This window comes from Furipterus horrens, unplaced genomic scaffold, assembly GCF_987537825.1.
Source record: "Furipterus horrens unplaced genomic scaffold, mFurHor1.1.pri manual_scaffold_11, whole genome shotgun sequence".
Classification (NCBI taxonomy): Eukaryota; Metazoa; Chordata; class Mammalia; order Chiroptera; family Furipteridae; genus Furipterus; species Furipterus horrens.
In genome coordinates, this window is record NW_028327181.1 from 45,170,480 (window position 1) to 45,189,462 (window position 18,983).

General features: G+C 58.5%; 1 protein-coding gene across 1 annotated transcript in view; it reads right to left on the bottom strand.

Annotated features, from left to right (window-relative positions):
- The window catches only part of MYO15A (myosin XVA), a 51,435-nt gene that overhangs the window by 28,496 nt on the left and 3,956 nt on the right, over nt 1-18,983 (bottom strand). The window contains exons 2-27 of the mRNA XM_090291229.1: nt 17,110-17,192; nt 16,481-16,544; nt 15,587-15,696; nt 15,163-15,237; nt 14,846-14,936; nt 11,540-11,545; nt 11,068-11,171; nt 10,886-10,949; nt 9,867-9,980; nt 9,188-9,349; nt 8,271-8,384; nt 7,702-7,760; nt 7,496-7,619; nt 6,393-6,488; nt 5,856-5,987; nt 5,189-5,314; nt 4,410-4,487; nt 3,502-3,650; nt 3,361-3,406; nt 3,058-3,182; nt 2,452-2,569; nt 1,945-2,120; nt 1,375-1,459; nt 614-667; nt 433-514; nt 221-351 (exon numbers count right to left, since the gene is read on the bottom strand). Coding sequence (XP_090147355.1) covers nt 221-351; nt 433-514; nt 614-667; nt 1,375-1,459; nt 1,945-2,120; nt 2,452-2,569; nt 3,058-3,182; nt 3,361-3,406; nt 3,502-3,650; nt 4,410-4,487; nt 5,189-5,314; nt 5,856-5,987; nt 6,393-6,488; nt 7,496-7,619; nt 7,702-7,760; nt 8,271-8,384; nt 9,188-9,349; nt 9,867-9,980; nt 10,886-10,949; nt 11,068-11,171; nt 11,540-11,545; nt 14,846-14,936; nt 15,163-15,237; nt 15,587-15,696; nt 16,481-16,544; nt 17,110-17,192 — 2,568 coding nt within the window. The remainder of the gene's footprint in view (nt 1-220; nt 352-432; nt 515-613; nt 668-1,374; nt 1,460-1,944; nt 2,121-2,451; nt 2,570-3,057; nt 3,183-3,360; nt 3,407-3,501; nt 3,651-4,409; nt 4,488-5,188; nt 5,315-5,855; nt 5,988-6,392; nt 6,489-7,495; nt 7,620-7,701; nt 7,761-8,270; nt 8,385-9,187; nt 9,350-9,866; nt 9,981-10,885; nt 10,950-11,067; nt 11,172-11,539; nt 11,546-14,845; nt 14,937-15,162; nt 15,238-15,586; nt 15,697-16,480; nt 16,545-17,109; nt 17,193-18,983) is intronic.

An 18,983-nucleotide genomic window follows, 5' to 3' on the forward strand; every position in this document is an offset into this window, starting at 1 on the left:
ACCGGTTGCCAAAGAGCCACTTCCCGAGCCCCTGAGGGCCCTCTACTGCCATCCGGGCCACCCCGTGGAGCCCCCAGACTCCTCACGATCCAGCAACTGAAGGGCTCCTCCCTGACCCCACAAGGCATGGACAGAAACCCGCCTTAGGCTGAGGACAGCATCAGTTCTAATTGATCTGTGCCCATTGGCCAGGACTGCTTGGGCCTATGCCAGCCCTTACCTTGAAGTGGCACCGGACAAACTTGGCCATGGGGTAGTTGTTGATATCCAGGGGCAGCGTAACACGGGGTTCAGCCTGGAGCCGCGGAGCCCGCACAGGGGCCACCCGGGGTAGCTGGGCTGGCCTGAGGCCTGTGGGGAGGAGGGCATGAGGTGCCTGGCTCCCTTGCCCGCCTGCGCCCACTCCCACCACACTGTCCAGCACTGATGTACCTGCCGCTGCTTGCAAGAGCCCAGCCAGCTCTGCTGGAACCTCCAGGTGTCCCACAGCTACCACCTCCTGCTTGCTCAGCTCCTGGAGGAAGAGTTCACGGTAAGAGAACAGGCCTGCCACAACCCCCACCTGCTGTCCTCCCTTCCTGTGCCCTGCTACCACCCAGACGCCCACACCCACCTCCTGCTCCCGCAGCCGCACCTCCTCCACCTGGAGCCTCCGCTCTGCCCTCAGCTGCAGGAGAGCAGATGTTCAAGGCGGGGAATGGTGGGCAGAGGCCGTGGCAGGCCGCAAAGCCGGCTCACACAAGGCGGCCAGCGTGGGAAACGAGAGGGTCAGCGTGCCTGATTTCTGGAGGCGACTGCCCCACCTCGCAGGTGGAGGGAGGCAGAGGTGTGGCCGGAGAAACAGGGAGGGAAGGGAGAGCAACAGCGCAAGAGAAAGACGCAGGCAAGGGACAGAGGGGTAACGCTGGGAAAAGGCAGAGACGCCCTGTTGCTCCATAAAAGCTTCAGTAAAAGCCACGCGGTTCTTCAGTGCTTTGGTGATGAAGTTTGTGTTGCTGGTGTTGGTTTATATGGCAATGGGTCAAGATTTGCATCAAGGTAAGAACAAAACCATATTCGGTGCTGGCCCAGTCGCTAAATTCTAATTGCACCCAATTACTGAATGAATGTCCCCCTGTGAACCAGCACCAGGCCCCATCCTTTGTGTGCAGTGTTCACTGAACCCTCCCCACAGCCCTAAGGGGAAGAAGAGCGGGAAGTAAGGCTTGAGACCAGCCTGAGTCATAGCTATTCAGGAGCAGAGCGAGGATTTGAACCCAAGACAGTCTCCTGCTGGGAGCTAAGTGCCTCCTCCCCATCCCTGCCACTCCCTGGACCCAGACAGGACAGGCCTGGCTCCTGGGAGAAGGGCGAGGGCGAGGGATGGGCCTGCACCTTGAGGAGGCGCCGGTGACTCACATACGTGCCCACGAGGGACCGGAACTTCACCAGACTCTTTCTCATCTGCCGATAGTGTTGTCTGGGGGTAGGGAAGAAAGGGGTGTCTTAGTGGCGGAGCTTAGGGGTTCGGGTTGTGGGTGAATAAGGGGCAGAGAAACTGTGCCAGCCTGGCCTGGGTGCCACACTTCATTCTGGGACACTTAGGCACTAAGGAAGACTGAACTCAGAGGGGGGCAAGGACTTGGTTAAAGTCATACAGCAAATTAAGTGGCAGAGCCTGGATTAAACCACCTGCAACAGTGCTTCCCCTTAAGTTAGAATCCCAGGGTCTTGGAGATGCAGGGAGGGGTCCTTCTTGGCTGAATGGATTCCTACCCTCTAGTCACAAGGGCCAGAGTGTGGGATGGAAGGACATCCATAAGCAGAGACACAGAGAATCTGATCATCCTTCCAGCAGAGGCTCCCATTCTCAGCTTGCATACATACCTCCAGGAACAGGGAGCTTACTACCTAAGTTCCAGCACAGCCTCTCCCAAGCCTCGCTGTAGGGCTCCTGGGCTGTACCTGGCCAGGTAGCCTCGAGCTCGACTTTGAAGCATGATGATCTTGTGGCGCAAGGAGCGGAAACGCCGCTTGATGAAGAAGCCACGAAGGCAGCGCTGCAGAGTGAGGGCTGCCAGATTCAGGACGTGCCCCCGCATGCTCTCCAACAGCTGGTGCAGGTGTTCCTTAAGGAAGAGCTGAGGGCAGGAGACAAATACCAAGGCAGGGAAGGGTCAGGTGACTGGACTCCAGGTAAGCCCATGGAGACAGAAGGGACAGGGCAGCCTCCTAGAGCTGGGTGGAGGATGGATGGGGCTTGCAGAGATGGGAGAGAGGGAGAAGGCACATTGCGCTGTGGGAAGCACCTGAGAAAAGGGCTGGTGGGGGCAGCAGCGTTCCATTTGCCAAGCTCAGCTAGATGGCCTCTGGGACAGTAATCCCTAGCTTGGACATTTCTGATTCCACAGGCTTCATTTTTGGAGTCCCTGAACTTGGGACCTTCAGGGCTGAGCATGGGGTGGGACTCACCTTGCTGATGCCAACACAGTACATATTTGGCATGACCGTGCACAGGCGGCTCAGCACCGACACACACATGTCCCCGCTGGCTGGCAGGTTGTACTCTTGGGGCACTAGACAGCGGTACCTGCAGAGGTCCAAATTCAGCTTGGGGCTGTGGGACCTACTACCCCAGTTGCCCGCTAGATCACAAAGTCACCACCCCTGTCCCCCTGTCTCCAAGAGGCCTGAGTCCCAGCAGTGGTTTACTCTGTCTTCTAATCAGAAAAAGGCACTCTATTCTCAAAACTACTCTTGCAAAAGTGGTTTCAACGGAACAAGACACCTTGCTGTCATCTGCTGGAAATGTGTCATAATAACTATTAAAATTGCTTCTCTTTGGAATCAACACATAACCGGACCATGAAAAAATGCAAAACAATAAAGACCTATGCCATCTAGCAGCTAGCACGCGGTGGTCCTTCGCAGCGCATGACCAGAGCTGCTGCTCACAGCAAGCCCTTGCTGCCTGGCTGCGTGCTCCTGGGACCAAGGTGGGCTGGGCAGGGGGGGGGGCGGTGGTTATGGGGGGCAGGGAGGTTCTGTGGAGCGAAAGAGCCATCGTGACCGAGGTACCTGTCGACGAACACCTGGAAAGGCAGCCGCACTGGAAAGCCCTCCTTGCGGATCCGCACAGTCTCTAGCACCCCTGAATAGCGTAACTGTGCCATTACCACGTCTGTCTCAAAGAGGCCTGGCTCCTGCAGAGAGGGCCCAGAGAGAGGTCTGCACACGGACCCACCCATGTGCAAAGGGCACCCAAGTGCAAAGTGGCAAATATTCCCCGGTGGGCTGGGCAGGTGGAGGGCCAGAGAGGCAAAGCCACTTGCCCATGGTCATACAGCATGGGGAAAAGGATTTGGCTCAGCCACCGCGTACCTTCTTGTGATTGGGCTTCAGGCAGCGCACAAACAAGGGATTGCACCTGGGCAGGGACGGGAGGAAGGCAGTGTAAGTCCCCAGAGCAGGGACACGCTCATCCCTGCGGCAGTAGGTGAGGCTGGGCCCCGCCCTGCCCACCTCTCCATCTTTTCCACCAGGTCTAGGAGCGACTGCTGGAACTTGGCGGCCACTGTGTGAGCCTTGTAGAGCCGGCTGATGGAGCCACTCTTGCCCAGGCGTTGAGGGGCAGCCTGCGGGGCATGGCTGGAGAAGAGGCGTGCCACTGCCTGGGCAGGCGTGGGCAACAGGCCCAGGGCAGTGGTCAAGGCACGGAGCCGGAGAGGTAGAGGCCGAGAGACAGAAACCACGAGAGAAAGAGGGAGGGAGAGAGAAAGTGAGATAATGAAAGGTATCAAGTCTCCACACGAAGAATGACCAGAAAACCAACCCACGAGACCCCTGCCCTCTCTGCAAGGTCCCTGTCCTCCTGGCTTGCACATGACTCAAGTCAGGGTGCTCACACCTTCCAAGGAACCTGTCCTGTGGTTGGGCTGACTTCTTTTTTCTTCAGTCTGGGGAACACACAGGCACTGTGTGCCTGGGCCCGAAGTGACCTGTTACACACATGGTCATGAACTCTGGCAGTGACCTCGGCAGGATGGTGCCCATGTGATAGAGGAGGAAATGGAGGCCCACAGAAGGGGGTAGGTGGCAGGGAATAAGGATGGGAGAGGCCACTCATGGAGCCAGAGGGGTGGGGGCAGGTACAGGCTGGGTGGGGGTGGCCAGGACGGGCCTGGGGAGGGACAGGGCAGTCCACTGGGGCCAGCCAGGAGCATGGCCCTTTACGGGTGGTGCCAGGAGTGAGAGAAACTACAGAACAAGGCCAGTCTGGGTGGGTGTGGGGTTAGGGTTGGGGTGAGGTCAGGGCCTGGCTAAGGTGAGCCAGAGGCAGGACCAGGCTGGGGTACATTCCCATTTCTTGGACTGAGAGAGTGGCCTGATGATGGGCAGGGCCAGAGCAGGGGGCTGTGAGGCTTGCTCACTCGTGTCCGGCTCCGAATGAATAGGTCCAGCACATCCTGGCGCACCTGGTCGTGGTTCTTGTCCAGGAACTTGTGCACCTGGAAAGGGAAAAGAGCAGGGAAGCTGGGGCTGGGACACCCCTCCCCCCATTGCAGCCCAGGGGAATCGGGTAGTGGGCTTGTGCAGCCCAGTGTGCATCAGCCTGCCTGCTCCTGTCTTCTTCCCTTCCTCCCTGTAGCCCTTGGGCCACCCTGGCCCTGCACCTCCAGGCCCTGTCTTCCTGTCTGTCCTAGAAGGGGCCGGACCCTTCCCCCTGCTATGGTTCCCTCCCATCCTGCCTCCACTATCCTCCACACTCCCAGGGGAGGGGGGCACTAGCCACATTCACATGACCAGTTGGGTATTGGCCCCACCCTCAGTGGAGGACACTGCCCTGTGCCCGTCCTGCCAATGAGGGCAATGCGGCCGGATGGGGACCGATGCTCAGCTCCCTGGCCTGAGAGAGCAGTGAGGAGGTAGCCCCAGTGATGCCGCTGTGACAGCAGCAACTCGGTGTCAAACCCATACTGACCCTAGGCTCATTCTCATGGGATGGACACAACATGTCATCATCCTCACTTTCAGGCTGAGGAAACAGGCTCAGAGGGGTAAAGTGATTGGCCCAAAGTCACACAGCTGAGGGTCAGCAGGGCCAGAACTGGAACTAGGTGGGAGTGTCAGGAGCCCCGGTTGTGCTCTGACGCCTCCAACAGCAGGAAACTGGGGTACTGGAGGCCGTGAGGGCTGTCTTGGGTCTCACCTGGTAGGTGACTTTGCCTGCGTAGTGCTTGATGGTGAACTCGGGCAGTGGCATCTTGGGTTTGGAGTAGAGTGGGTTGGCGCCATGGTGGTAATGGCACTTTTGCAGAAACGTGTGGTCTGTGGCCTGGGGGCAGGCAGGGTTCAGTGGGTGGGCATGGGGCCTGGGCACCTTGCTCCTGGCCTAGTGGCAAATTCTCCAGCTCTGACTGATCCCCAGTGAACACTGGGGAGGAAGAACAAGTCACAGCTTCCCCTGGCTGCCCACTGTCCTGGGTGGAGGCCTAAGTGGACCCCTGCAGACAGGGGTGTCTGATTAGCTCCCAGCTGCCTCCCCTCCAGCCCAGCGGCCTTTGCTCTCTCTAGTCCCACTGCCCATAACACGCATCCCATCCTCAGGTTTTCCAGTGAGAATCTGAGGCCCAGCCCCAAGGCCATCTGCTGCAGGAAGCCTTCTGTGACCCCCCAGGTTGGTGTAGACCCTTGTCTGGACACCCGTAGCCCTCTACCCAGCCTCAATCACCCCAGGTTGTGAATGGCAGGTTGGGTGTCCTGAGCCCCCATCCCAGGCCAGAGCAGAGAGAAATGCAGGCCTCAGGCCTCAGGAGCACACGAGGCCCAGGGCCATGGGGCGCCCTGCCCAGGCCCACGCGGGGCCCAGGGCCCACCTGGGGGAAGCAGCACTGGTCATCGAGGATGCGCAGGATGCCGTAGGGCTTCAGGGAGATGAGGTTGATGCAGGGCTGGTTGTCGGCGAAGGTGATCTCCCGCCAGCTGATCTGCTCACGGATGTACTCCTCCTGCAGACAGCGGGGGCTCAGCCTTCTCATTCTGCCCAGGGTCCTCCCACCCTGCCTCCTGGGCTGCACCCATCTGCAGGGGCACCTCTGCTTGCACACTTCCTAGCACAGGGAGCTCACTTCCTAGCAGAGCAACATGAACCATCTCTGGGCCCTTCTCCTCCCTCCACCTGGGACAGCCTTGCAGAGGGTGGAAAGGGTCCCCCAAGAGGACTCTTCTCTGGGGTCATCACCCCAGCACCTTCCCCTCCAGGACACAGGCCTTCACATGTGTGGTTCCCCACTTATGATGCCTTTCCCTCCACTCAGTCTACTGATTTGCCTTAGAGACCCAGCACATCTGTCACCACGGAGGCCCAGGGCCGGGCGGACGGTGAGGGGAGTGTGCGAGGAGGCCCCACACACCTGCTCCTCCTGGAAGACGATCTTGTTGAAAAGGTACTGAAGGTTCTCGTTTGCGTAGTTGATGCACAGCTGCTCGAAACTGTTGAAGCTCAGGTCCTGCCAGGCAGGCGGGGAGGCTGGGCCCGGTCCCTCCTGGGCAGCAGCCCATCTGTCCCCTCCCAGGGCCCTGCCCACTCCACCCTCAGCTCAGGCCCACCCTGCCTTGTGTGGTCGCAGCTCTGGAGCGCTGGAGCCCGGCTGCAGACCCGCTGCTCAGGATCCTCTGGCTCCCGCTCTGTGCAGGCGAGAGCCTGGCAGTCTAGGCTCCAACGAGAGGCAACTTAGGCAGTGGCTAGAGGCTCAGGCTCTGGAACCTTCTGCCAGGGCTCCAATCTTTCTAACCATGTGACCTTACACAAGCCCTCCATACCTCAGTTTCCCCATCTGTAAAGCAGGGATAATGACAGCACCACTTCATAAGGCGGTTGTGAGGACGAGGTGAATTAATGGACATGAAGCACTGGGACCAAACAGTGCCTGGCACACCGCAGGCTCCATGTGAGTGTCAGCTGTCCCTCTCACTTCATGACCTCACCTCGCCTCGCATCACGTCCCCCACCGTGCCCCCAGCCCAGCAGCGGCACAGGGCTTCCAGCTCCCCAGACACCAGGCACACCACACCTCTCAGCATCTGCGTGTGCCCATCCCTCCACCTGTACTGGTTCCTAAGGCACTAGCTCGGGATGCCTCCTCCTCAAGGAAGCCTTCCCTGATCCCTGCCCAGATCAGGGTTTTCTCTAGGCTCCCCCAGTGCCAGGCTGACTCTGTTATGGCTCTGACCATGTGTTTGTCAATGTCTGTCCCCCATGCCCACCCAGTCCCTTCTGGAAGCTTCCCAAGGCAAAGCCTAGGTCTGGTCCTTCCCACGGCCCCTCGTGCTGCCCAGCACGGGGACTGGCACCCAGCGGCCTCGGGCGTGCCTGGGGGTGAGTGAAGGAAACGGTAGCAGAGCAGGGAGGTAAGAACAAGGGAAGCCCCTGAACCGGTGTTGGCTGTGCTGTAGGCAGAGAGCAGGGAGTGACGGAGCCTGTGCTCCTCGCCCCTCCCCACCCACGAAGCCTCACCTCGAAGCCATAGATGTCCAAGATGGCAATGGACAGTGTGTCCTGCTGTGGGGACACCAGTGCGTTGACCCTGGTGATGAGCCATTCGAACAGCAGTGCATACAAGACCTTGGCGATGGCATCCCTGGAGCAGAGGGGTTTGGCGTGGGTGGGCACAGCAGGGGCGAGGCATCTGGAGGCTCAGGCTGGGAGGGGCGCAGCCTCACCTGGCGTCCACGGCACTCTCCACGGTCAGGGGGGTGAAGATCTTCTCTCGTGTTGTCTCCTGGGGAGGGACGTGGCCCCTGAGTGACAGCTTACTGGCCACCACCTCCAGAAAGTCCCCAGAGGGTTGGGGGGTGGGGTGGGGAAGAGAGGTGGTGTGACTGGTCTTAGTATACAGTTGGCCAGGGGTAGAATAGGACACCCTTGTCCTGCCTTCTCCTTGGCTAGGCTGGTGGGGGTGGGGGCCACTGGTCTAATGGGGGAGATAGAGGCATGAGTAGACACAGCCCTGTGAGGTCAGCCTTGGCAAGGGAAGAAGGGCCATGGGTCAGGGGCAGCTTCCTGGAGATGGAGACGCCTGTGCTGAGTCTTGAAGGAGAAGTAGGGGTGAGAAGAGAAGAGCGTTTCCGGCAGAGGGAACAGCCTATGCAAATGCCTGGAGATTGGGCACCTCGAAGAGGTATGGGCCAGGGAGGAAAGGGAGGGGGAGCATCCCACAAGAAGGGCACACAGCAGCTCTGTGTGGGCACTGGCAGGAGGCCCTGAGAGTCTCCAGGGCCCAGAGACTCACGGTCACTTTGAAGGTGACGGCCCTCTGTAGGCCCTCAGGGGAAATCTGCAGCAGCTCTGCTACCGCCTGGATCTCCCGGGCGCTCACCACCGAGGCCACCTCCTGTGCGTCCGTCTGTGGGAGACAGCAGCAGGACTATGCTTTCAGCTACATGAGCTGGTTCTTAAGTTCATAGAAAACACACAAACAAGCTAGAAGAGCCAGGAACATTCTGAAAGAGCAATACAGGGGGACCTAGAAGACGCTAAAGCATATTACAAAGTTACAATAATTAAAACAGATAGTAGACACATAGTATGTACGTCAATTAATGAAGCACAACAGAAAGTCTAGAATTAGTCATAAATGTACATAGGAATTTAGTACATGACAAATATGTATTTCTCAAGTGGCAGATTAATATAACTGAGTAACTGCCTGGAAAACAAGAAATTAGATCCCTGCCTCACAGCTTACTAGGATAAATTCCTGATGAATCAAAGAGGTATTTAAAACAACAACAAAAAACAAACAAAAAAACCCCATGAAAACCATAAAAGATCTTGAAAAATTATGGAAGTTGTTATAATTTAGAGAGATCAGTCTCTCAAAAAATAATAAGTCTAAAATTTATATAAGATTAATTAATGAAGTGACTGAAAATAATTTTTAAAAGCTGCATGGTGAAAACAAACAAGAACAAAAAACCCAAACATCAAAAGACCTGTAAGTAAAGTCAAAATATAAATGATACAACAGAAAACATATTTGCAGTTCACATAAAAGACAAAGGGCTAGTTTCCTTAACATATGTAAAGAGAGCTCATACACCAATAATAAAAAAATGAGCCATCCCAAAGTGCGGGAGAAAAGAACTAATAATATGGTACAGTGTAAAGACGCCTGTGTCCCAAGGGTGTGCTGGGACATCCTCTCACCTCATACTTCTCAAAGTAGACGTTGCCCAGGTGCAGGATGGAGGCCAGGATGCGGAAGATGCTGTCCTGGTCCTCCCCGCTGAAGCCCAGCACCTCCATGGCTGCCAGGAGCCGGCGGAAGTCATCTGCATCACTCTTCCCTGAGATCTCACAATTCCCACCCTAGGCAAGGGCAGGCCAGGGGTCAGGGGCCCTGCCCTGGTGGGGGCAGGAACCCCTGAGGCCCCTGCTCGGCCTCCACCTGCAGCGGGGCCCAGCCCTCACCCAGTCACCCGGACTCATTCTGTTCCCATGGCCGGAGGCTCTGAGCAGAAACTGTGCTCAGTGCTTCACATCCACTTCCTTCGCCAATCCTCATCGCCTCCCTGGACAGCGGTGCTGTGCTGTCCCCATTTTACAGATGAGGAGACTGAGGCGCTAGAGGGGAAGTACAGTAGCTCCAGGCTGCTTGGTTCTGCTCTAGGGTCCAGAAAAATGAAGCATCAGGCGGGCCTCATCCGTCTTGGGTCTGAACCCCTGTGCACTTGCCATGACAAGACACCTCCAGTCCCAACTTGCCCTCCCAAACTTCCATCATCTTTGCTGGCTATTGGGACACACGACTTGGCTCTCTCAGCCCACGGGTGTGAAGGGGTGGGGGGACCAGGCCTAGGGCCCTCAGACGCCTGCTGGTGCTCACCTGGTTCAGGTAGTAGTAGGTCTCAGCCTCCTGCAGGCTGAAGGCCTGCCGGAGGTGAGCAGGCAGCCCAGCCAGCAGCTCATAGAAGATGTGATAGTTCCTCTCGTTTTTGGCCTGCAGAGTGGGTGGGCGGGTGGGTGCAGAGAGGGGAGCTGCCCACCTAGGTGACCCCCAGACATACATGCAGGCCCAGGTGTGCCCACAAATACAAATACACACAGGCCTGCAGGTGAGACCCAGCATCCCTGTGTAGAGGGAGCTCCCAGCCTGGTTCTGGCTGTGGGTAGGGAGAGGAGGGTGGAGAAGCCCTGGTAAGGTGGTGGGGAGGGTACTCTGGGCAGGATTTATGTTTTTTTGAGAAATAAGAACAGGTGGCTCTTTTTCATGTGTACCAGCTCCACACGCCTATGTACATGTATGTCCACAGAGTGGATACAGGCCCCCTGACAGTTCATTTAGCCAGGATGGCTGAGCACCCACCATGGGCCTGGCCCTGTTCTATGCCCTTGGGACACAGTGGGGAACAAGGCAGACAGAAGCCCACCTTTGAGCTAGGGAGATAGACACTCAGCAAATCACTGACTGGCTAAAACATAAAACGTGTCAGGTGGTGAGAAGTGCTCTGGGGAGAGATAAAGCAGTGAAGGGGATGGGGAGTTCATTTTTAAATGGGATAGCTTCCCTGAGCAGGTGACATTTCAGGGAAGACCTGGAGGAGGTGAGGGGTTTGGCCATACAGGTGTCTGGGGGAAGAGTGCTCCAGGTGGAAGGAATAGTAAGTGCAAAGGTCCTGGGGCAGGATCGTGCTGGTGTGCTTCAGGGACAGGGAAGAGCCAATGTGGCTGTAGGGTGTGGGGGAAGGGAGGAAATTCAGTCACAGCTCACACATACACACGTATTTGTTCATTAATCCAACATTTACCTGGCCTGGCCAGGTGCCAGGCTCTGAGTATCTACACACTCACCCCTCAACCCCATCCCGGGTCCCAACACACAAGGCCATGGAGGGCCTGGCCCACCTGGAACACAATCCTGGATTTCTCGAGCAGGTACTGGGAGGTTATGGCACCGGCGATTACGCCCCTGGGGTGGGGTGGAGGTTGGGGGGCAGAGTCAGCTCCAGCCTGGGTGGTCAGTGGGCAGGGCGATGTGGGCTGGGCCAGGACGTGGAGCTCTGGGGCTCCTCCACGGTCCCACTCACCCCTCCAGAAAGATCTCCACAAACTTCCCAAAGCGGCTGGAGTTGTCATTCCTGACAGTTTTGGCGTTACCGAAGGACTCCAAGAGGGGTGTTGCCTCCAGGATCTGGACCCCAGAAGAAGATGTGGAAATTATTCTGGGGGCCTAGGGTGGGGAGCATGGTTAGGGCCACCCTGGGTTTTCTCGACAAAGGGCGACCAGAGATGGGCTCCCTATAGAGCCTCTGAGTCCCCGTTAGGTCCCTCGATGTCCCCACCTCATGCAGCCCAACCGCTACATGCTACCCCGGCTACCCTCTCCCAGCCCCAGCCTCTCATAAGGCAGCACCAGCCGGGACAGGTCGTTAGATGCTGCCTGCTGCCAGTTCTGCCATCACACAGAGTGTGCACACACGCACACCCACATGCATTTCACAGGGGCATGGGCATGCACACACACACACACACACACACACACACACACACTCCAAATACCTTTATCTTCAGTAGTCAGGAGGGAGGAGAGGAGAGAGGAAAAGGAAGTGAGGGTCACCCGTGGGACTGACCCCCTCTCCCACACCAGGGGCCCCTGACCACGGAGGGACTAGCCGATCCCTTTGGGCCCCTGACCACGGAGGGACTAGCCGATCCCTTTGGGCCCCTGTGGTGGGCAGAAGAGCCACCAGGTAAGAATAAAGCCATGAACCTCAGAGACTCCCAGGTGTCAGGGTTTGGGGGCCCCAGATGCGGGTGTCTGCTGGGGATATCCTCCGCCCACCCCACCCTCACAGCCATGGATAACCAGGGCTCCTGGAGGCACCACCCTGGTCCTGCCCGGGCTCCCTCCAGAGCTCCTTTGGAAACCTGCACAGGCCACGCTCTCCCTCCTCACTCAGCTCAGAGCCTAGTCCTCACAGGACCCCCAGGGCCTCCACAGCCCAACCCTGGCTGGCCCCTCTCTGCTCAGCAGCACGGCCCTCCTGGCGACGCCCTGGACACCAGGCACACCCCTGCCTCTGAGCACCAGGGGCTCTTCCTCTGTAGTCCTTAGCTGGCAAATGCTCTCGTGCCTTTGTATCTTGTCTCTCCCACTGACACGCCAGCCCCCAAAGGCAGGAATCTGTTTGCACACCTCTGGGCTCAGCATCTACACAGGACTTAATACATAGAAGGCCCTCAGCAAGTATCTGCTAAACAGATGAAATGCGGAATAGTAGTCTATAAGAGCAGAGCTAATCACATCTCCCGTTTATGAAGCACCTACTACGTGCTGGATCCTTTGGCCTAATTAATAGTTAACAGTCCTATAAAGGAGGCCCTAATATCACCCCTGTTGTATAGACTTGGCCATCTGAGGTGCCGGGTCCGTGAGTGAGAACACAACACCGTGACGACTGTGTACACAGTTGTGTGTGCAGTGTTCTCACACTGACTCAACTTCTCAGGATAAATTCTTAAGGGAGAAGCAGGGGAACCCCAGCTCTGCAGAAATAATACCTGCTATCTCGAGGGAAGTGCCAGTTCCCTCCATCTGGTCACTCCCACAGTCATGTTTAGTCCAGGAAATATTGTGTCCATTGTACGCAGGAGTAGACTGAGGCCCAGAGAGGAGCAGGGGCCAGCCTGGGGTTGCTCAGTGCATCAGGGTCAGCAGGGGCCGCAGCCTGTACTGTCCCTTAGTCTGGGAGTCACCTGAGAGCACCTGAGGGTGGGTCAGCTGCTTCTCTGTTCCTCATGCCCACTGCAGGGCTGGGGCACATGGCGAGGGGCCAGGGGCCAGGACAGGTAAGTCAGGTGGGTAAACACCTGGCCCTGTGGGATGATCAACCCAGCCCCCAAGTGGGGTGGTGCCTATGGCTTGGGGTGCAGAGCCTCCAGTCACTCCCCACCCTGGGGAACCTTTGTCAGAGCACGACAGGGTCCAGCGAGGACACATGGCAAAGCCAGCCTAAGGACAGAGCCCTGAGACTGTCTCTGGCATGTTGGCGTGCAGGTTCCGGCTCTGTGGCACCATCTTGCTGACCACTGGGAGGCTGGACGAGGGCGATACCCACGCATGAGGGACACGGGGCATTGGTTAAGACCTCGGATCCAGCCATGCCTCACTGACCCTGGTTCTGGCCTGTCTGGTTCCATGAGCAGGATGTGTAGCACAGGAAACAAGCCCACGGCCGTGCAGCTGGCAGGCCCGTTGTCACAGCTCCCATGTGCAGGCACAGAAACTCACAGGCCTGCCGTGTCCCACAGCTCCAGCCATCCTCCCTGCTCTCGCTCTGGACTTACATCCCAGTTCTTCCAGCCCCTCACTGTGGGACCCTGGGTAAGTCACCCCCACCCAGGGCTCAGGGTCCCCATCTATGAACGGGGCTCTGGCGGGACATGACTGAAGGCCCTGCACACAGGCGGGCTCCGTGTGCACGTACGCTGCCCGCCCAGTCGCTCCTGCCAGGAGACTCCCGCAGAGGCTTTGAAAGCCCTGCCTGGAGCCACAGGACGGCCTGCTTGGCTGCCAGGAGACTCAGGCCAAGGTCGGCCTCAGAAGGGGCCCGCCAACAAGTAACCCTGCTGACCAAAGAGCCTGGGCTGACCTGCTCCCCTGAGGGCTGAGCAGCCCCTGCCCAATGCCCCCAAGGTCACCTGCTGAGATTGCCATTGGCTGGGTCATTGCGGCCACTTACAGACCTTCATGGACCAGGGCGAGGTGTCTGAGAGTCTATCTGGTCTGAGCAGGTGGACCTTCGCCTCCAGCCCCACCTTCCCTGAGCTCCAGGCTCCTGGCGCATCCATGGCCGCCCACCTCCTCTTTGCAGGCGCCTGGTAGATGCCCCGAGGGTGCCGCTGTCTTCTCTGCAGCACTGCTCACCCAGCTGACGGAGCCCTGTGCTGCCTGTGGCTCAGGCCAGACCCTTGGACGGTCCCTCTTTATCACAACCTTGTCTGGTCCCTCAGGAGGCCGCTGGCTGGCCTCTGCACTGCACTGGGGTCTACTTCCTTGGCCTGAGCCGCCATCCTCCCTCACCTGGACTCCATGCTGCCACTCTGCAGTCCCAAGAGCACCCCAGGCCTGTCTGCACCCCAGGGCGTGTGCACTTGCTGTTCCCTCTGCCTATGCGCTCTTCCCCCAGACAGCCTCGGGGCCCCTCCCTTGCCTCTCAGTCGGGTTCCCCCTGATTGCCACACTTCCCATCACAGCCCCCAAGTCTCCCCATCCTCCACCCCACGTTTCTCCACAGCTCACCACCCTCTCACATACACAAAATTCAGGTGCGGATTGGTTTTCTTCCTGTCTCCTCCACTAGAACAGTCAGTCTGTGCTGCCTAAACGCCCCCTCCCCCCGCAGCCCAGCTCAGGCCCAGTACATAGTAGGTCCTTGGGAAATCTCTAACATTCTCAGGTTCAGAGGACTTATACTCTGAGCAGCTCTCTGATCCTGCAGACTCTGGCCTGGCCTCCTCAGTGCCCCCCCAACCCAGACCTCCCCCACATTCAGGCCGGTCCTGTCTCTTTCAGAACCAGCCGGAGGGAGCCATAACCAGGAGGGTGAGGCCAGGTGGGAGAAGCAGAGTGATCCGATTGCCCATGCGGCCGCTACTCTCGCCAGGCCCAGGAGGGACAGACCCGGAGCTGCATGGATGCAGGCAGGAGGGGGTCCCTGGGAGGGGAGAGAGCCCCAAGTCCTAAGAGCACTCTCGGGCAACCCTGGGCTCAGACCTCCCAACCTTCAAGTGGGGCCAAGAAAGTCTTGGCTCTGGAGGAGCACAGGGAGTGCTCCGCTGAGAACCCTGAGGAGACAGACATACCTGCTGCATGATGCCCCGTTTCTGGTTTAGGGTGGCCAGGTAGCGTAGAATCAGCTTTGTGGCCTCAGTTTTTCCAGAGCCGCTCTCTCCACTGACCAGGCAAAGGGGGAGAGTGAGCTTCAACCAGGGCACTGCCTCTCGTGGGCTCCCTCAACCCTGCCATGAGGCCAGAGGCAGGTGGGCCGGCCCCAAGAAGCACATGATTTCTCCAGATCCCCCAGCAGGTCTGTCTGATGCAGACCTGTTACCTGAGGTCCCCCCATATCCCCGCCCCCGTCAGCCTGACCTGCTGCTCCCCTGATAATTATGGTGCTTACCTGATAATTATGCACTGGTTCTGTTTGGCATCGAGCATTTTGGCGAAGGCGAGGTTTGCAATTGCAAAGAGATGCCTGGAGAGACAGGCCACAGAGGAACACTGTGGTGGAGCCCTGCCTTCTGTGCTTCCAGACCTCCCACGGGGCAGGTGCTGTGGCAAGGGGCATCTTGTCCAGCTAAGCGGCCAGTTTTGCTCCACCCCGACCCTCGGGAAATGTTCCCTCCAATGCTCCCCTGCTGCTCTGAGCCACAGTGGCCTCCACCTCAGTACGAGCTGTGGCCAGGCTGGGGGAGCTACTGTCGGGCTGAGCAGGTGGGCTGCCAACTGCCACCAGCCCTGACCTATGGCTGAGGAGCAGCCAGGGACTCACCAAGCTCAGACAGAGACCCAGAAGAGCCCAGGACTGCTCAGGAGATACTCACGGCGGATTCTCTCCCAGGGCCCGCCCATTGTACTGCTGCACCTGCTCCAGCCCGTAGATTCCAAACATTTGGTATGGATTCACCGACACCAGGATGCTGCCGATATACGTCTGCTTTGCAGACAGTGGCCTCAGTGCCTAGCTCCTCACAGCTCTGTGTGTCCCTCCCCTGCTCCTGGGTGCCTGGATCCCAGTCTCCATGGGGGTCACTGTTTCCCAGGGCAACTGGCTGCCTGGCCTCAGTGTTCAAACCCTGGGCCCTCTAACAGCTTGACGGGTCATCTGCTCTGGTAGTAGGATTTCAAGTTCTGGCCAGGCGAAGGCTAGGAGGCTTTTGGAATAAGGAAAGCCCCGCAGCCAGGATTCTGTGCCGGCTGCGATGTCAGCAGCCGCCTGCTTCATTGCTTCACAGCCATTACCAGGCTCCAGGGGCTCCTCTGCCTCATAGTGAAGCCGGGCCTTTACTGCCTGCAGCGGGGAGGCGTCTGGAGGGCAGTGGATTTTGAGGTGACTGGAGCCCTTCTGGGTGACACCGCTGCCTGCACTGTGGTTCTGGGCCTCCTCCTGTTGTTCTGCATCCAGTGGCTCCCTTCCTGCCCTTGGCTTCCCCAGCCCCGGGACCCAGGTCTATGGATTCTAGGACTCTAGAAGCTTTCTCTGTTGTCTTCCTGTCTCCAGGTCTCTGCCCCTGGCATCCACTGCCCGAAGACCTTGGGTTTCAGAGTGCCAGGTTCCAGTAGGTTATGCGCAAAGAGTAGAAACCTCAGTCTTGAAACCAGAGGCCACAAGTGTGGTCCCAGCAGGAGAAATCTATGCTTCCCACTGGGGCCCCAGGAGACAGGGAGGCAGCTGCCTGCCAGACCTAAACCCAGGGCCAAGCCACCCGAGGACTCACGTAAATGAGGTTCCGTTCAAATCTGGTCTTGAGGTTGGACAGCACCGTGGTCTCCTGGAGGTCTCTGGGAGAGCAGGAAGGGCAGTCAGCACAGGGCCTCGGCCAGGAAGGCCTGAGTTCAAGTCTTTTTCCGATGCTAACTAACTGTGAGGCCTTGGGGAGTTACTTAACCTCTCCGTGCCTCAGTTTCTTCATCTGTTCAATGGGGATGATAATCACTGTCCTTATCTCACTCTCGATGTTGGGGATGCTCCAAGGGGGCAGACGTGAGGGCTGAGTCGCCATAATTGGACAATGATGTTGACCAGCATGGCCCTCACGCTGTGGGCACCTCCAACATGACAGTACCCTCGTAACAATAGCTGTGCTGCCCACAGCTTGTAGATGAGAAGCTGAGTCACATGGACATAAAGTGACTTGCCCAAGGGCCTCTAGCTGGTAAGTGGTGGGGCTGGGATTTGAACTCAGGCCCATTTGGCTCACAGAGCAGGGCTATGCACACATTTGGCTTCTGTGACACTGGGTGACCCTCACCTCGCAGAGGGAACTGAGGCTCTGAAAGGTGCCCTTTGTCAGAGGAGGTGCTCCCCCCGGTGACCCCACACTGACCCTGCCACCCGCCCACTCACTCCAGCTGTGTCATGTCCTCCACACCATTCTCCCGCTGCTGCTCGGGGAACCGTGCGGACGGCAGGTTTCGGATGGAATGCATCTGTGAGAGAGAGTCTCAGGTCACCTGTCTGAGGCGCCCACATGTGGCTCCTGGCTCAGACACGATGGAGGCCTGCTCCTGTCTTGAAGGAGGGAAGCTGAAGCACAGCCAGTGGGTCCTGCAGGCCGCCTTGCCTTGGAACGCGAGGGGCTGCAGCGCCTCACTCGGGGACCCGTGCCTGCCCTCTGCTCGCGTGTTCCCACGCGCCTCCCAGTGTCCTGACCCAGGGGGTGAGCGCTGCACACTGCCTTGCCGGAAGCCTTCCGAGCCTCCCAGGCTCTCCGACTGCTGACATCCTTTTCTAGGGTGGACCCCAAGTCTTTGCTTATGTGACAACTTGATAGTTTGTATCTTGGTGCATGGGGCCTCCAGGAAGACCAAGACCTGACTGCCCCACTCTGTGCTGTACCCTGGTGCCTAGGCCGGGGCAAACACAGAGGCCCACACGCGTAGACCTACACACGATGGCATCTGCAGCTCAGACAGCTCCCATGCACACCTGTGGTCTTGCCAGATGCCCGCTGACATGCGTGAAGGCCTGTGGTGCCTGGCTGGAGGCAGGTACTCTCAGTGTCCATTCGACACCATGTCATGTGCATGGACACCTCGGGTTGTCCCCACACTTGGAGGTTTCGAGACAGAAGTCCTGATGCCACCTTTGGGCGGCAGGGTCTCCTCTGTGCCTATGCACACATGTGATCCCATGAATGCCACAGCTTCTTAGAGTCTGGTACACACACACACACAGTCTCCCTGTTTGGCTGCGGTACCCCCGAGCACACGGCCCAGGCACGCAGGCACACCTGTGACCCACACGACTCTTCAGCCTCTCAGATCCAGCCCACACCCCTCCCTGAGCAGGTGAGGAAAGGGGACACCGGGAGGGAGCCCTGCGTGCTAAGTAGGACACAGGTAGTATCGCCTGAGGCCCTGGCCTCCCGCCCACCAGCCTGCCCACGTGTGCCAGTGGCCGCAAACCCTGAATAATTCAGCCACTCACGTATTCCAGGGTGAGGAGCGCCCAGGCATCCTTGCCCCTCACCCCAGGGCGCCCTGCAGCCCGCTCCCGCAACGCTGTGGCCCACACGGCTCTGGGCACCCGCCGCCGGGGCCAGGGCCCCCCCAGCAGCCAGGCCGGCCCTGTCGCCATTGCTGGGCGTGCTGGCTGCCCGCTGCATGGGGCACGGTCTGCATAGGTTGAGAACTGCCTGCTGCCCCTGCATGCCCCGCCCACCCGAGGCGTCCCTGGGGAGGCTCTGGTGACCACTCCCCCTTCACTGACGGCCACTCAGCATGGGGCTCACATTCCACCACAGACCATGACAGCCAGGCAGGGGCTTGGCACCCTCAGAAAGCTGCCTGCCCCTCACCCCACAGGTGGCGAGACTGGGGAGGAATCTTGGCTCAGCCTTGGGCCACTGTGGGACCTTCTGGGCTTCGGTTTCCCCGTTGTGCAGTGAAGAGGCTGGAAGTTTGGTTCTCAAGCCCCTCCCCTCAGGTAGTCCAGAACCCTGCAGTCCAGGGAACTGCCCTTAAGCAGGAACCCCAGAGAGAGAGAAGACTCCAGCTGGGGGTGGAGGGGGCAGGGATCAGGAGGAAGCAAGAGAAACATTATGAATATGGGTGTGGGGGTGGGACAGGGGCAGAGCGGACAGGCAAGTCCTGCAGTTTCGTTCTCAGCCAGAATCTGAGGGGCAGCCAGGGCGAGAGATGCCATCCAGACTGCACTGGGACAGGGCTCCTCAGAGCCCAGGCTAGGACAAGATTCCTTCCCCAAAGTGACTTGGGAGG